General features: G+C 38.5%; 2 protein-coding genes and 1 long non-coding RNA gene across 3 annotated transcripts in view; 2 read left to right on the top strand and 1 right to left on the bottom strand.

Annotated features, from left to right (window-relative positions):
* On the top strand, window positions 1-3,504 carry mnx2a (motor neuron and pancreas homeobox 2a). The gene is made up of 3 exons (XM_079882123.1): window positions 1-649; window positions 1,388-1,548; window positions 2,439-3,504. Exons 1-3 carry the CDS (start codon window positions 226-228, stop codon window positions 2,787-2,789), a joined length of 936 nt encoding a protein of 311 aa, XP_079738249.1. The 5' UTR covers window positions 1-225; the 3' UTR covers window positions 2,790-3,504.
* On the bottom strand, window positions 2,520-4,197 carry LOC307164904. The gene is made up of 3 exons (XR_013822356.1): window positions 4,147-4,197; window positions 2,671-2,744; window positions 2,520-2,597 (listed from the first exon to the last, which is right to left on the bottom strand). It is a non-coding gene; the product is annotated as an uncharacterized lncRNA (long non-coding RNA).
* A 40-nt stretch (window positions 4,198-4,237) lies between these two features.
* Window positions 4,238-14,778, top strand: part of cfap65 (cilia and flagella associated protein 65) — a 44,374-nt gene continuing 33,833 nt past the window's right edge. Inside the window, exons 1-15 of the mRNA XM_079880456.1 lie at window positions 4,238-4,358; window positions 4,973-5,052; window positions 5,533-5,702; window positions 6,403-6,505; window positions 6,748-6,914; window positions 7,065-7,264; window positions 9,912-10,036; window positions 10,130-10,352; window positions 10,440-10,708; window positions 10,913-11,110; window positions 11,361-11,750; window positions 12,639-12,776; window positions 13,381-13,620; window positions 13,920-14,144; window positions 14,225-14,371. Of these exons, the coding sequence (XP_079736582.1) occupies window positions 4,978-5,052; window positions 5,533-5,702; window positions 6,403-6,505; window positions 6,748-6,914; window positions 7,065-7,264; window positions 9,912-10,036; window positions 10,130-10,352; window positions 10,440-10,708; window positions 10,913-11,110; window positions 11,361-11,750; window positions 12,639-12,776; window positions 13,381-13,620; window positions 13,920-14,144; window positions 14,225-14,371 (2,670 nt within the window). The 5' untranslated portion in view covers window positions 4,238-4,358; window positions 4,973-4,977. The remainder of the gene's footprint in view (window positions 4,359-4,972; window positions 5,053-5,532; window positions 5,703-6,402; window positions 6,506-6,747; window positions 6,915-7,064; window positions 7,265-9,911; window positions 10,037-10,129; window positions 10,353-10,439; window positions 10,709-10,912; window positions 11,111-11,360; window positions 11,751-12,638; window positions 12,777-13,380; window positions 13,621-13,919; window positions 14,145-14,224; window positions 14,372-14,778) is intronic.

Raw genomic sequence — 14,778 nt, 5'->3', positions numbered from 1 at the left:
CTCGCGCTCCAGGGCATAGCGTTGCGTCACGGGTATAGAGATGAAAACACTCAGTCACAGTAACAAAATATCCACAACTGTCTTAAAGAATTAGACAATATTACCGACGGTCAAAGTAAAAGTTCATTCTAAATGCAGGCTTAGTGTGAAGGGGAAAAAAAGGAACTCCAAACTCATAACCATATTTTTAGCTCCTACCGTAACTGACACTTAAAGTTCGGCTCCATGGATAAGTCGAAGAACTTTCGAATAGACGCTCTGTTGTCAGAGAGCTCTCAGCGGATAGTTCGCGAGGATTCCCCGGGACTGTGCAATGAAGGCATAGACATCGAGCCCGCAACATGCAAACGGACACAAAACTCTCCTACTCGCGCTTTTCAGCTTCAGACAGGGGTCATCCCCAAACCAGGCATGCTAAACATTTCTCACCCGGGATTTACGTCACTTTCTCAAGGGTCTGTGCAAGGAATGTATCCCTCACCTATGTACTCCATCACGGCATTCGGAGCGCAACATCCCACCTTCGCGTATTCTGGTTTTGCGCATCCGTACCCGGAGCACCTGAAAGCAGCAGCCGTGGCCGGTTCATTTCCGTTAGAACACTGGCTCCGGGCAGGACTCATAATGCCTCGCCTTGCAGACTACAGCGGTATGTGTGTCCCTTCTGCAGAATTCTTATAAGGTTTAGCTACTTTTTAAATAGCCTGTACTTTAGAATTTAAAAAAGTATTGTCGAGCCATTGAAATTGTCTAAATGATGCCACTATAATGGAGCTATGTCATTTTAAAGCATTTTTTTTCAGCTATGCTAATTTCCACTAAGTTTGCTACAAGGTTTTTTTTTTTTTGTTTCGGTTTTTTTTTTCCATAGTAAATAATGTTACAAAAACATTTATAAACCTTTATATATCCTAAAAATATATTCATGTTCTCTCTGCAAAAAGTGCACTCACATGCCATAAATATTCTCTAGCATAATTGAATCAGTATTTACTGCTAACGGAACTATAATGTAAGCTTTTTTTTATTTTCAGTCTTTTCATAGCATCATAAATGACAACTCCATTAAAACAGCCGTCATCGAAAGGAAAACTATAAAGAAACACTTAAAACAGCCTGAGCTTCATCAATAAAGTTATCTGGTAGCATTTATTGAATTTTCATTAAGTTAATGGTGCTCTCTGGTGTTTTATTGTCCCGCTAAAGCAATATCTCCCAGCCCTGTCATCAACAATAAACTGAAGTAAAGCTGTTATCATTATCTATTAGGGGGGAGTAACAAGAGGTGAATATGTTGTTTGCTGCGTCTGCTTGGTGTCTTCACTGTATGTCTTTGTTTTTTTGGCACAAGTCTTACACCTCCTTAATCAACAAACTCTCTTTTCAGGGGCACCTCAATCTGGTTTGATTGGAAAGTGCCGGAGACCACGCACAGCTTTCACCAGCCAGCAACTGCTAGAGCTGGAAAACCAGTTCAAACTCAACAAGTACCTATCACGACCCAAACGCTTCGAAGTGGCCACGTCTCTCATGCTGACCGAGACACAGGTGAGGAGAAAGCAACACACGTCTATTCATAACAATTTTATGTTTTAGTGAATTGATAGCTAATTTATGTGAAATCGTACAATCGCAATTGTACATTTTCGTACAAGCTTACGCCCCACTGCTGGTTAGACGTAGACCTTCATATACTTTTTTTCCCCAAAAAGTCATAAGTTTTAATTCAAATCACATTGTACGGATTCATATGAAATCGGCACTTCGTAAAATAGTTGTCTAATGAAATCGGATTGGGAGAAATAAGGGATTTGTGGCCACGTCTCTCATGCTGACTGATACACAAGTGAGGAGAAAGCAACACACTCTCACACTGAAAAGTTGCTGCCTTAAATTTTTAAGTACAATCTACTTGGATGTTTAAGTAATTTCAACTTAAATTACATTGAACTGACTTAAAAAAATTAGTTGAGTCATGTATAACATAAAAAAAGTTTAAAATTACTTTACTTATTTTGTTGAGCAATGCAAAAATACATGTTGTCATAACATAAAATTTTTACAGTGGGCAATTCATAAATATTTTATGTTTTAACGAAATGGTATTCGTATGAATTTGAATATCATGTTTCGTACAACATGTCCCATGCCTGGTTAGGTTTAAGGGTTGGACCTTCATGCTTTTTTAAAAAGAAAAATCATGCATTTCCGTACAAATCACACTGTACGAATCGCCACCTTGTAAAATAGTTACGCTTTCTCATGAAATCAGGATCTGAGAAAGAAGGGATGAGGTGAAAAAACATATTGCGTACAAAGAAATAACAAAACAATTTTGATAATCATTCAAATAAAAAGCTCTTGAATACTCCCAAAAGCTAATACCAATGGATCACCTTTTATGTAAATGATTGTGATGTTTGTTATGTATTTTCCAGGTGAAGATTTGGTTCCAGAACCGACGGATGAAGTGGAAGCGCAGCCGTAAAGCTAAAGAGCAGGCTGCGCAGCAGGAAACAGATGGCTGCAAGTCAGGAAAAAGAGGAAACAAGCCCAAAGACCTCAGTCGCTGCAGTGCACACGATGACGATGAGGATCTGGATGCAGAGGAGGAAGATGAAGAAGAAGAGGAAGAGTTCAGAAAATCCATTAACGTCGGTGTGAGCCTACCTCACCCTTCGGACTTCCTGCAGCACAGCTCCGCGCTGAGCTACAGCTCTCATGGCTCTTACTCTGATGACGACCTGGAAGAGATCGGAGGAGACCGAAAGATCAGGCTGGGGTTATGAGGGATTAATGGCAGCTGGATAGTCTGCATGTCCATTCATGAATCGGACTGCTAACTACATCAAGGTTTAAAATACCACACCTCGAGACTGAAAGCTGTCGATGTCAAAATTAAGTTCATTGACGTTTAAAGTCGGAAAGTCTTAAATAATTCATGAAAATGGTCTTCCAGTTTATTTGCACTTAATATTTTTTCTTGAAGGCTGCTTGTAAACTGCAAATGTACACTATTTCAAACTTGTTTTTCTTATGCGATCAAACTCTTTACTATGTATGTTAATATGGACATTTTGGTTGAAAAAAACAAAAACAAAGCAGCTGCTGAACCAAACGAGGAGGCCTTTCCACTGAAAGTCACAGGCTGACTTGGTCTCTTAAACACATTTCGTTCGAGTGGATGCTGAGGAACAGAAGATTGTCCAGAGGTCATCAGTGTCAGCTTTCTTCCAGTAACCATTGACTAAGAAACACAGAGGAACTGCTAAATCCTCAGCAAATATTGAACAAGGGCAAACTGTGAACGGTTCATTAGTTAGTCCATTAGTTTATGTCATGTTGTTGCTGTTGGTGTCTTTAATGTTATTTAACTGTTATAGATTATATATCTAATTTATTCAACGTGATATCGGGACTCCGTTTGAAGGATTGTGTGACCTTCAAAGATCGCTGGTAAAATATGTACTTGGAGACAAAGGGAAATAAACAAAATTGAAGATGAGTTTCAGGCATTCTCTCACTTGCTGTCATTGAGCTCTTTTTGTTCTTTGAGGATGTGAAAATGCTGCAGTGCATACAAAAAGAAATGTTTTGGCTATGTTTATGCATCTGGCACATGAGCGAAAGGTTTAAAACTAAATGAATGTTACCCGCATTTTATTCATCGTCCCACTCTCCTCTCTCCCTTTTAACCTCTAGCTGACAGAGATGGTGATTAAAGCGCAGATGAATCTACAGTGCATTATAAACAACGAGAGCCCTGATATTTATGGCCACAGCCTCTCAAATATGAATTACTCAGGGGGGTTTACTGATAGGCAAATAATTAAGTTAATGAAGGAAAAGTAAAATAATCTACTCCTTATGCTGATGTCACCGGGCCATTTAATTTGAAAAGATTAATTACCTCAATGACCAAAAGAGCATTTTTACAGGGGTGTGGTGTTAGGCCAACAATTAAATATTAAAGCAGAGAAGGTGCAGTCAAGCTAGAATTGGACATATTTATATGTTGATTAAATGCATTGCAGTGACGGGAATAAATACCCTGCCAAGCCAAAGGAAACTTGAGCACTCAAAGTGGCAAACTGTGAACATTTATTATCACGTATTTGGAAAATTGCACCTGCATTTCGCTCTCACCTGAGGCTACTGTTGAAGTCTTTGAGGAAGAAAAAAACGTCTCGCTGTATGTAGAATGTCCCTTAGCTGTTTCCGTCGGCGTTGTCATGGAGCTCGAACACAACTGAACTGGGAGTAAAACTTTCAACATGGCGAAACAAATAAATCGACACATTTCTATTCAGTTTTGGCGTCTTGTTTGATATATAACTGCTTTAAATAAATCTACTGTGGTAAGTTATATTTTAGTAGGCTACAAAATGTAAAAAAACGCGAGTTTTGCGATTGTGTGTGACTGTAATACTCGTAATAGCAATACTCGCAATAATATAAGTTGTTTTTATTGTTTAGCAATCGTTTTTATGATTGATTTGAACAGAATAATAGAATTTATGCAATTTTAACGCCTTGTCAAGTTTTAAAAGAAAAGATGTGAGTAATTTTCTAAATCTAAAACATAAAACCCACTGTATCTTTATCAATAACATTTCATTTGATGATCCTCTGAGTCAGTCACCTTTGCTGTCTCTGATTTTCATAAAGCAAATCACTTAAGCTAACAGAGAGGTAAAGAAATGAGTGACAGGGTCATATTTACACCAGCCTCGGTTAACCTCAGAGTCAGACAGGCATATAACAGATCCTGCTTTTGCAATAAATGTAAATGTATCACTTTAGCATTTAAAGTAATACAGATATTTCCTAATGGAGTATGGACTTTATAATATCAGTCAAGAAATTAAGGTTAATCTCTTTGATAAAGTCCCAAATCCTTCAAGTACTACAGCCATGTCTGATTACAAAAGCTATATGAAATACAGTATTGACCTCTGTTGGTTTGTTTTAGTTGCAATGTTGACGGATAATCCAGTGAATCCTCTGAACTCAGGCATTCCCTTTGGAGGCGCACACAACCCACATAAAAAGGTAAGATGTATAAGGTGTTTTGAAAGTACAAAAAGTCCACTTTAATTGTGCAGAAAAAAGATGTCACATTCTATAGGCTATTAGGTTGTCACACTAATTGGGTTACAGTTTACAATGGAACCTTTTAGACTGTGTGAAACAATTATAATTAAACACTATATATATATATATATATATATATATATATATATATATATATACGCATAAAACCATTGTAATTTTCCACAATAAAAATTACCATTACAACTTGACAGCTAGCTCCTATTTCTTATTTATGCTATCTTCAGTTCTTATTTTTTGTTCATTATTACTCTTTTATGTCAACTATTTCGTTTCTTCTGCTATTGTTTGCCACTAGTTTTAATAAGTTGAATGATTTGCTTTTTGCTATCAGTCTGCTAAAATGCTTTGCTGAAATACAATGCCCTCTGCTGGTGTAAAAATACAATAGACATTATGATGTGCCTACTTTGTTTTCAGAGGGTCTCAAGCCTCAGGTCAGGAGGCCTTCAGAAGAGAACCCAAAACTGCTTCTTTGGGGTGGAGACCTGTGCTGAGCTGGTCTGGGAGGACTGGGAGCCAGGGCTAGAGTATACCAAATCTCTGTTCCTTAGAAGCATACATGGAAAACTCCTGAAACTCACTGTCAGGTCAGTCCACTTAAAACATTAGTCTAAATCATACAAGCATTCAAGGCAAGTACGCTACCTTAATTAGTTTGGGGTAATTTTACGGTTCAGCTTAAAGGCTGCATTTAATATTGTAAAATGTTATTTCACTTTAAAATAACTGTTTTCTATTTGAATATACAGTACCGGTCAAAAGTTTGGAAACATTAGTATTTTTAATGTTTTTTAAATAAGTCTCTTATGCTGACCTAGCCTGCATTTATTTGATCAAAAATACAGGGAAAGAATGGTAATATTGTGAAATATGTTTTACAATATAAAATAATGGTAAAAATTATTTATTTCTGTGATTTTTCCGCATCATTACTCCAGTCTTCAGTGTCACATGATCCTTCAGAAATCATTCTAATATGACGATTTAATACTCAAGAAACATTTCTTATTATTATCAATGTAGAAAACTGTTGTGCTGCTTAATATTGTTGTGGGAACCGTAATACATTTTCATACAGGATTCTTTGATGAATAGTAAGTTCAAATTAACAGCTTTTATTAGAAACAGGAATTTATATTATAAATATCTTTCCTGTCACTTTTGACCAATTTAATGCATCCTTGCTAAATAAAAGTATTACATTTAACTTAATCTTTACGAAAATATTTCTGACCCCAAATTGGTCAGGATTATACTGACGGATTTGTTTTATTTTGTCAATTTCAGACCTCCTGAGTCCAAGTTCTTCAACACACCATATCATCAGACCATCCGTCTGAGCCCAGGAACATCTTTCACACTCTTAGTTACTTTTCAGCCTCTTGAGAAAGTAAAGTTTAATTCGCTTGTCTTATCTGTTATATCATTTTAAACTTGTTATATCAATAATCCTGTGATTATAATGAATTAAAATTCATTTTTGTAACCAAAATTCACAGCAAGTAATGACAGATCCTATTTAGATTACTAGAAGACCTGTAATGTATTGACTTTAACATGCACATCAATTGATTATGCAAAACTATATTTTGGATTTGTGTATAGACTTCTTTCTTGCCCTGCTCTTTCCAGTGCGAGTATGTGGACACTATAGAGTTTCAGGGTAAGGAAGGCACGTTCCAGGTGTCTCTGCGAGCTGTGATTCCTCATCATGACCTGAAGGTTCCAGACACAGTGATCCTGCCACCCTGTGCTTCCCGCCACAGCTCCCAAACCAGCTTCCTCTTTCGTAATTCCAGGTAAAGATGTGTTTGCATGGCTAAAGAGCTGCCACCTAAAGAATATTTCAACTGTGGGGAACTAGGTTGTCACAAAGGCAGCTGAGTTATGGATAAATTGTGAAGAAAATGCAGAATTTTAAAACGTTCGAATGCACATTTTCCCACTAGTAAGCTGCAGACAGGATTCAGGTGGTTTGTGGATCCTCCGTTCCAGCTGTCCCCTGAGACTGGACAGTTAAAGCCTGGAGAAGAATGCAGGGTTAAAGTAGAGTTCAAGCCCCAGCAGGCTGTAATGTGCCAGGCTGAGGCCTGCTGTGCTTTCGGAGACGATGGGGAGAGGAGCTGTACTGTACTTCTGCGTGGGCTGTGTGAGTACACTAAGCTTTTGTTAGACTCTAAACATCAATTAAATGTCAAAGAAGACAAAGATGCTTAAAATTTGGTTGTGCGACATTTTAAGAATTTCAAAATGCACATTTAGGGTGTTCACAGTTTACACTTGTAGATTGGTTCTCTCGGTTCTTTTGGTCCGGACCAACAAAGAAAATGATACATTTTGTCCTTGTTCACTTAGCGTTCACACTGTCATTTTTAACAGCGAATCTAAAGATACAAAACAGCTTTATATTACATATATTTAGGGACAGATGTTACTGGCCAATGCTGTATGCTGGGCTAAATGCGTTTGATGGATGTGCGTACATATGGTGGTATTTTTACCAGCTAAGAACTCTCAAAGAGCTCATAAAATGTGTAAAGGAGTCAAAAACAGCATGAGGAATTTCTCTGTTACACACACAAAAAGTATCTGTTGTAAGAATACGCGGTTCCAACGCCTGTACTGAGCAGTAATGGATGCATTCTGTCCTTTTTAGGGTCTCATCTTGTGACATTACGTCTTGTTTTTGGTTCGTTTAGATGGTCCATGTGCTCCCGGTTGTGTTCATATTTCAGTCGAACCGCACCAGATTTAGTTTGAAAGCGTACCGAGACCCACCTTTTCAGGGTTCTCGGTCCGCTTGTTTGGTGCCCACCAGGGTTTGAGTGGCAGCGTTAACACTTTTTCAAATGAACCACACTAACACATTGTAAAAATATATATATATATATATTATATGATCAATAAGTTATGACAACATGTGTTTTTAATGTAATTTAAGTTGAAATTACTTAAATATCCAACTTGATTGTACTTAAAAATTTAAGGCAGCAACTTTTTTGTTTTTACAGTGCAGAGCAATCGCACCAAAATTGGTTTTAATCGAACCAAACCTGCCAACCTAGGGTATACGTATTGTGGTCTTTTCTAACATTTCTCAGTAGTAAAATCATTCATTTTCTACATACATAATATTTAACAATTCTTTATAAACCTTTAAAGACAGACCTACCATAAGCTCAGAAGTTGTTAATCTATAATATATGATTTTAGAAGTGAAATTTCAACTTCTATCTATAAATTACAGAAACGTCTGTCTGTCTGTATGTCCGTCTGTGTGTGTGTGTGTGTGTTAACCACATATCTCTCGAACCGTTGGTCCGATGGATTTCAAATTCGACAGGTGTCTTGCCACGGGCACGAGTAAGTGCAGTGCCAAGTTTGACGTTGTTTGGATGAGAAATGCAAAAGATATCGTTAAAAATATCAGTAAAAGAAGCACTTAGTAGGTTGTGATTTAAAAATAAACATTCTGACATTAGAGGGTTGTATCATTCAAAGAAGCCCCAAGAAGGTTGTGGTTTAAAAATAAACATTCTGACATAAACACGATGAAAACCACTATTTTCTGTTTCAAATTTTCACATAGCATCTTTAGGTTATAATAACATAATTCAAATCCAGATTTTGATTTTCAAAGATTTATTATAAAAACTGATTATTTTTTCCCAAAAATGCAATAAATTCATGACACTTTTTTTTCAAAATGCAATTAATCCATTGAATCAATATAAAAGTTATTTTTTATCATACTGAAACTGTTGAAATCAGCCATCGCTAAGAAATATCTCCTGAACTTTTTTGACGGCGATCAGCTCACAAAAACTGATTTTGCATGGGCACTTTGCACTGCTCCCTGAATCAACGCGCTTATTCATTTGTGGATGTTAACTGAATCTGTAAGTCAGCTATGCTGTTTACTTCTGGATATTATATTTCATTCTGGTGCGCTTAACGTTATCGTTACTGTGTAATAGTAGCCTATGCTATTCACCAACTCTCTCTTTCACGGGCATCATTTGTAGTAGCCTATTCACAAACTGCTCAAGCATAGCGTTTTCTTGGAGTTCACTGTGTGCTTTGTAACAATGAGCATTCAATCACACCAAACCAACAATTACTAAAAACACACACAAAAACTGATTTTGCACGGGCATTTTGCACTAGTTATTAAAAATAGTAGTTTTTTAAAAGCCAAATTCCAGAAAAGTGACCTTACCCACAGCAAACAAAACAGGACAAATAAGTGTACTCCCATAATGTATTGTGAAAGACTAACTGAGCTAGTTTCCTAAAATTAATATATATATTTGTGAAAATTAATAATTTGCATACATTTAAAATATATTGTTTTTTTATACTTGTAACCATTTACTATAATCAAAAGTTTTAAATTTGACCATTCTTCTTTATTCAATTATGTAATTTCAAGTGCTTTATGGGGATTTATTTTTTTTACCTGATTTTAAAATGCTTTTTTTTCATTTCAGAGGTTGGTTTGGTTCATGGTGTAGAAATACTTTTAATTTTTGAAAAAAAATGTAAACAAAACATAGTTTAATCCAAGGCCGCTAAAATGTGGTTGTCACTGTTATTACAAAAATAATGACTATTCATTGGTTAGACAAATAATCCTGCTCCAAATTCACTGCATTGGTTGAGTAATTGTTGCTGTGCAGGAGGAATGTTAGTACTGAAGAGCCATAGTGTTGCATTGTTGTCGCTGTATGTTAAACTGGGAATAAGTATTTTAATATCAAAACCATCTCACATCCCATTTAACTTCCTTTCCACAGCCAAGTACCCCCGCCTCCAAATCAGCTTCATGGGACAGGAGGAAGGATGTAAGGTGCTTGAGTTTGGCAGTGTGGCAGTAGGAGACTCTCATGAAAAGCACTTTGAGATCTACAACCTCTCCACTGTATGTTTCCCTCCACCCTGCTTTTTTTGCTCATTGAACATTTAGACAGTACTCAGATATTTCTCTCTCAGAGTCACTCTCTTTCTCCGTTAGGTCAGCACAACATTCAGTCTGTCCTGGCTGAGACGACCCCCTCTCATGGAGTCTGTGTTCAGCTGTGAGGTGCATGAGGGGAAGATCGCCCCACATTCAGTGTTGAAAGTCCCTGTCTGCTTCTCCCCACTCACAGTGGACACCATAAGTGTGGACTACCTCTGTCTTACCTGTCCTGGGGCTGTAAGCGAAGAACTGCTCAAAGTGTCAGGCACCAGCATAGGTACAATACATAGCCCTAAGCGCTTTCCAAACATCTTCTAATAAACATATCAAACATGGTTTGATCGTCTTCTTCTGTCCACTATAGGTCCAATAGTGTATCTAAGTACCTCTGTACTAGACTTTGGCTGTATTGAGGAGGGCACAGAGGTCACACACAATGTAAAGATCATCAACTCCTCTGCAGTATTGGCTCATTACCAGTTTGATGTGGACACTGGCAGCCATAGTGTGTTCAGTGTTGATAAGCCTTGTGGCTCTCTGCCAGGCGGCAGCAAACTCACCCTGCGTGTGAAGTTCCGACCACACAACCCTATAGCCTATCACAAGGCAATGATCTGTTTGCTGCTGCACAGGGTAGGTCTATCTATCTATCTATCTATCTATCTATCTATCTATCTATCTATCTATCTATCTATCTATCTATCTATCTATCTATCTATCTATCTATCTATCTATCTATCTATCTAAGTCTGTTTTTCAGCATCTCGGTTGAATATCTACTGTTTCTTAACTTGTTTTCATTTGATTGATAGTGTAGTTCTGATTTTCTTATTAAAGGAGCCACTGTTTTTGGATTTGATTGGCACCTGTCACTCAGAGCAATTGAAGCCAGCCATTTTAAAGCCCAGACACCTGAGTGCCTACAGATTAAATCTGCTACGAGGGCTCACCTGTTACCCTCCTGACTTAATGAGTGCCTTGCTGGAAGAACACCGATTAAAACTGGATGATAGCGGAGCATTGCAAATGCAGGAGGTGTGTGTTTGTCCATCTGCACTGTGGTGTAACATACAAATGCTCTGACATCCAAGAGTTAAGTCAGATTTCCTTCCATTTCTTTTAAATTCTTAGGCCAAAATCCTATCCTCATACTCAAAATCATACTCAATTCACAAAAAAATAGGGTGTACCACAGCTAAAAAAAAAAAAAAAAAAAAGTAGAAATCTTCCTGGAAAATAACACATGGATATTACATCACATAACCTTGCATCTAACTTTTATTAGATTCCAGCAGAGGACACTGGCAACTCCACACCTCCCTTCAACCCACGCAGTCCCTTGGAGGAGTATTTCCATGTAAATTCCGCACCTGAAGCAGAAACAGAACTTTCCAACACCTCAAACTCCACCCGATTCCCCGTCCTCCATGTTACAGTTCAGCCCTCTGAACTCATTTTTTATGAAGGCCCAGCATCTAAGTCAGTCTCTATCACCAACCACACCAAGGGCAAGATCTGTCTGACGTGGTCCAATGAAGCCGAGTCCCCTTTCTCCATCTCTCCTCTCTCCTGTGAGTTGGGCCCTCTAAAGACCACAGCCTTTAGAGTGACGTACAGTCCCAACCAGCAGAACATCGTCCACGCAGCACAGCTTGAGTGTTTCACTTTTTACAAGGTAATGTGAGACTAAAGAGACATTCACACCGATAGTGATCCACAGTGACAGAGGGACCTGAAGTCATTCATTTTCAACTAGCGGAATGATAAAATGTCTTGAAACTCGACCAAGTTCAGAGAAGTTTAACTATATGCAATTAAGATGTGGCGCCTAACAATAGACAATGTAGACAATGAGAAATGTCATGGTTCTATATAAATGGTCTCTGTCCACGTACAGTGATAGAATTTAAAAATTGTGCATAGAAGTTTTCAGCATTCTGAGTCAATCTGATTCATGATAGAAGTTCTTCTTGTGCATTATATGATGCATTATGTTTGACTGCAATTTATATATGAATATTTTCCCCTCATTTTAACCAGCAAGAAAACTGATTTCTGTTCAAAGTAGAACAACATCTTATTTTTACCATCAATATCAGTAATAATAAGGAATATTAGTTTGTGATCAGATTTTCAAAAGCCATGATCAGTTGCACAACGCATCATTAATGTTAAAGTATTTGCAACCAACAGCTGTTGAAAAATCCAGCTTAAACCAGCATGAATTCAATGTTAGTCTAGACTGGTTTATATGGTTAGAGCTGGTGTAGTGCTGATCTAGCTGGTGGACTAGCATGGTCATGCTGTTTTCAAGCAAAACTGAGCTGGTGTAGCTGGTCCACCAGCACTCCTGTTTCCCATGCTGGGGACCAGCAAACCAGCATCCCATGCTGGTCACATCATGCAAAAATACCTTATGCTGGTGACCAGCAATGCTGGATTTTACAGCAGGGTAGTATATATATTTGGGGACCTCGCAGTCAGTGTAAATGGGACATAACGTGAACATGAGTTCTGAGCATGAAGGTTTAATTTACTTGAATTTTGTTTTTGTCATCCCCAGGTTCTGAGGGATCAGAGAAATGTGGAGGATCAGACTTTGTGTCCACCCTGGTGTCTTACAGTCAGGGTGAGCGGCCACTCGTTTCAGCCTGGAAAAGAGCACTTCATCCCCAAGATCTCTCTTCAACACCCTCAAGTAGTAAGTCTGACAATGGTGACATCTTTCAAAGTAATGGCTGTGTCCAAAATCTGAAAAACACTGCATCTGCAGGCAGCATACTAATGTAGAAAGGCACATCTGAATCCAATGCTCATACCATATCCTGATTACTGACATTTCTTCATCTGATTGATTTCAGAAGGCAGCACAGATGTATAATTTGCTGCCTATGATATCCCACAATTCTGTGCTTTCAATCCCGAGAAAGTTGTGCTAAAAAATAAATACGGCATCTGAAAGTGTCAGTTGGTGGTCAGATTGTGCGTAAATGTACATTTTGTGACCAACTTTTTCCAGTTTTGATGTCATTTCTAGCGAGAAGTTACTATTGTAGTGATTAACTATTTGCTTAGCTATCACCAAAGCTCTCTTTATTTTGTTGAAGGCTATTAAATCGTTATGCTGTCTCAGAAGCCTGCTTGCACAAAGGCTGCTTGCAGAGTCATTGCCTGATAGGGCAGTGAGGCAACAAGACACTGCCTAAGCTTTCGGACACAACCAATATGTAGTGAGAGAGCATAAATGGAAAGAGACTGCATGTAAATATACTTATAAGGTTTTAACACCATCCATCTCCCTGCAGGTATTCCCTGCCCTGAAACAGTTAGCATACCGCAGTATTCTCCTGCAGAATACAGGAGACCTGCCAGTGATCTTCAGACTGGACCCAGACGAGTGTCCATCAGTATGTGTGCTGCCATCCAGTGGTCTGGTGCCACCTGGAAGCCACCAGATCCTCACATTCAGATGCACTCCATCTCCGGATCACTCTTCCAGTATCCCTTTGACATTACAGCTGAATGCCAGCCCCAATCACGCACAGGTTAACACTATAATGTTTACAAAAAATAACATAATGTAGTGAGTTGCCGGAGTGAGTGGTTAAAGCCAAGTGGATGAGTGATGAAACGTTTTGAGCGACAGAGAAGCACATTCAGTTGACTAGAATAATCTAGAATCATGAAAACAAAAATCTTCACATAATTATTCTGTGGTGTTTCAGTCACTCATTTGCCAAATGGAAGTTTCTAAATATCATTAAAAAGCAGGAGGAATTTCTGAAACTGAAAGCTGGAAAGTGGTTTCATGGTCCATTTTAGCCTTCAAATGAATCTTTTGTAGGTACTGAATGTGGTTGCTGTAGCAGAGAAGCTTTCCATGAGCGTGGAGGAGGGTGGCAGTCTGTTCTTTCAGCCCACAGCTGTGGGCTCCTGCTCTGAGCGAACGCTGCGGGTGAAGAATCTGAGCAGGGTGCCGGTGGAGTTCAAGTGGAGGCTTTGTGGATCTGACCAAAGGGTTCTGACTGTACTGCCAAACACAGACATTCTCCAGCCCAATGAATCCAAGGTAAGGCTGCAGCATGAGTGTGGTGTTTTGGGGCATAGTAGTTTCGATCTTATTGATTGAAAGCATTTGTTTGTTTTCAGGTACAGAAGTGGTCCTTTGCTCCAAAGGAGGAGATGATGTACAGCATGAAGCCTAGTCTCACGTTCTGGCCTGTCCAAACACCACAATGCAAGAAGTCCCGCCTTACCATTGAAGCTGTTGGATTGGCATCCAAAGGTTCTCTCCAGGTGTGTTACATTAGATTATATTCACACAAAGCTGAAGATCATCATCATACATCTCTAAAGGTAGGGACACACCAAACCGACGCCAAAGAACCAAAGCCGATCGTCGGCTTGGTGTGTCCCGGGCTAAAGACGTCAGTTAAAGAACGCTTCATCTGGAAGACATCTGTTGTGTACAAACATCTGATAAACAGCAGTTTTACATACAAACGTGATGAAAATGCACGTTGTAAAATCTCTCCAATGTATGTGTGCTATCATGAGATAATCTAAAGATGATGATCTAATGATCTAAAGAGCATCTTGTGCTTGAATGGAAATAAGAACATCTGACCATCTGTACAACAGAGTTTACATTATCAATGACAAAGATTTTCTTACATTTGATTAGTGACCTTGGGTTTGAATGG

The sequence above is a fragment of the Squalius cephalus genome (genome assembly GCF_949319135.1).
Source record: "Squalius cephalus genome assembly, chromosome: 9".
NCBI classification, from domain to species: Eukaryota; Metazoa; Chordata; class Actinopteri; order Cypriniformes; family Leuciscidae; genus Squalius; species Squalius cephalus.
This window is presented reverse-complemented; position numbering and strand designations above follow the sequence as displayed.